This window comes from Miscanthus floridulus, chromosome 15 (assembly GCF_019320115.1).
Source record: "Miscanthus floridulus cultivar M001 chromosome 15, ASM1932011v1, whole genome shotgun sequence".
Classification (NCBI taxonomy): domain Eukaryota; kingdom Viridiplantae; phylum Streptophyta; class Magnoliopsida; order Poales; family Poaceae; genus Miscanthus; species Miscanthus floridulus.
The window spans coordinates 59040400-59041953 of NC_089594.1; the positions used below are offsets into that span (position 1 = coordinate 59040400).

At 56.1% G+C, this 1554-nt stretch overlaps 1 protein-coding gene across 1 annotated transcript; it reads left to right on the top strand.

The window, feature by feature from the left end:
* Window positions 1-620: 620 nt before the first annotated feature.
* Window positions 621-941, top strand: LOC136507503 (uncharacterized mitochondrial protein AtMg00810-like). Its single transcript, XM_066502209.1, has one exon. The coding sequence runs from the start codon at window positions 621-623 to the stop codon at window positions 939-941; it is 321 nt and encodes a 106-aa protein (XP_066358306.1).
* Window positions 942-1554: the final 613 nt, after the last annotated feature.

Sequence of the window (1554 nt, forward strand, 5' to 3'; positions counted from 1 at the left end):
AGCGCGATGCAAATTGGCGATGGGCGATGCTGGAGGAGATGAAGCCAATCGAAGAAAATGAGACTTGGGAGCTCGTCAATCCACCTCCAGGATTCCGTCCGATCGGCCTAAAGTGGGTGTACAAGGTCAAGCAGGACAAGCACGGCATCATTGTCAAGCACAAGGCGCGCCTCATCGCTCGAGGCTTTGTCCAGCGCGAGGGCATCGACTTCGAGGAAGTCTTTGCGCTGGAAGCGCGCATGGAGTATGTCCGACTATTTCTAGCTTTGGCAGCAGCAAAGGACTGGCGCAACCATCATCTAGACGTAAAATCGACCTTCCTCAACGGCGAGCAGGCGGAGACAGTCTTTGTTAGGCAACCTCTGGGATTCGCCATCAAGGGAGCAGAGCACAGGGTGCTCCAACTACGCAAGGCGCTCTACGGGCTGCGGCAGGCCCCATGAGCGTGGAACGCCAAACTTGACGCCACGCTGGGCGAGCTTGGGTTCACACGGTATGCAACCGAGCACGCGCTCTACACTTGGCAACGGGGGAAGGAGGAGCTCGTCGTCGGCGTGTATGTGGACGACTTGATCGTCACCGGCGCGCGTGCGGAGAACATCGACAGCTTCAAACGTGAGATGGCGGCTCGTTTTCGAATGAGCGATCTTGGCGTGCTCTCCTACTATCTCGGCATCAAGGTGAGACAGGGGAAGGAGGTGCTCACGCTCGGTCAGAGTGCGTACGCCTCAAAGCTGTTGGAGCGGAGCGGCATGGCTGAGTGCAAGCCGTGCGTGACTTCGATGGAGGAGCGGCTAAAGCTGACGAAGGTCAGTACCGCGACGAAGGTAGATGCAACACTCTACCGGAGCATTATCGGTGGACTGCGCTACCTAGTCCACATGAGGTTGGACATTGCGTTCGCTGTGGGCTACGTCAGCCGCTTCATGAAGGATCCTTGAGAGGATCACTGGGCTGCAGTAAAACGGCTGCTGCGCTATGTTAAGAGGACGGTGGATCATGAGATCGTATTCTCCAAGACCGGTGGAAGTAGGCTACAATTCACTGTGTTCAGTGATGCAGACATGACAGGGGACATCGACGGACGGTGGAGCACCTCTAGCGTGCTTGTCTTCCTCGGGTCAGCTCTAATATCATGGCTGTCGCTGAAACAGAAGGTGGTGGCGCTGCCCATGTGCAAGGCAAAGTACGTGGCGGCGGCCACAGCGGCATGCCAAGCTGTATGGCTGCGCTGGCTATTGGACGAGCTGACTGGTGTGGAAGCTCACCCACCAACACTGATGGTGGACAACCAGCCCGCCATCGCCCTCGCAAAGAATCCGGTTCTCCACGACCGCAGCAAGCACATCGACGTCAAGTTCCACTTCCTCATGGATTGTGTCGATGGAGGGCAAATCGTCATCGAGTTCGTCGAAACTGGTCGGCAACTCGTGGACATCCTCACCAAACCGCTCGGTTGTCTTCGGTTCACGGAGTTGAAGAAGATGATCGGCATGGTGGAGGTTCTAGGGTTAGCAGTAGTATTAAGGGAAGAATTGTTAAATAATTTGTTGC

Bases quoted from the DNA above. Each gene is read 5' to 3' on its own strand.
- LOC136507503 (XM_066502209.1), top strand. From the start codon at position 621: ATGGCGGCTCGTTTTCGAATGAGCGATCTTGGCGTGCTCTCCTACTAT.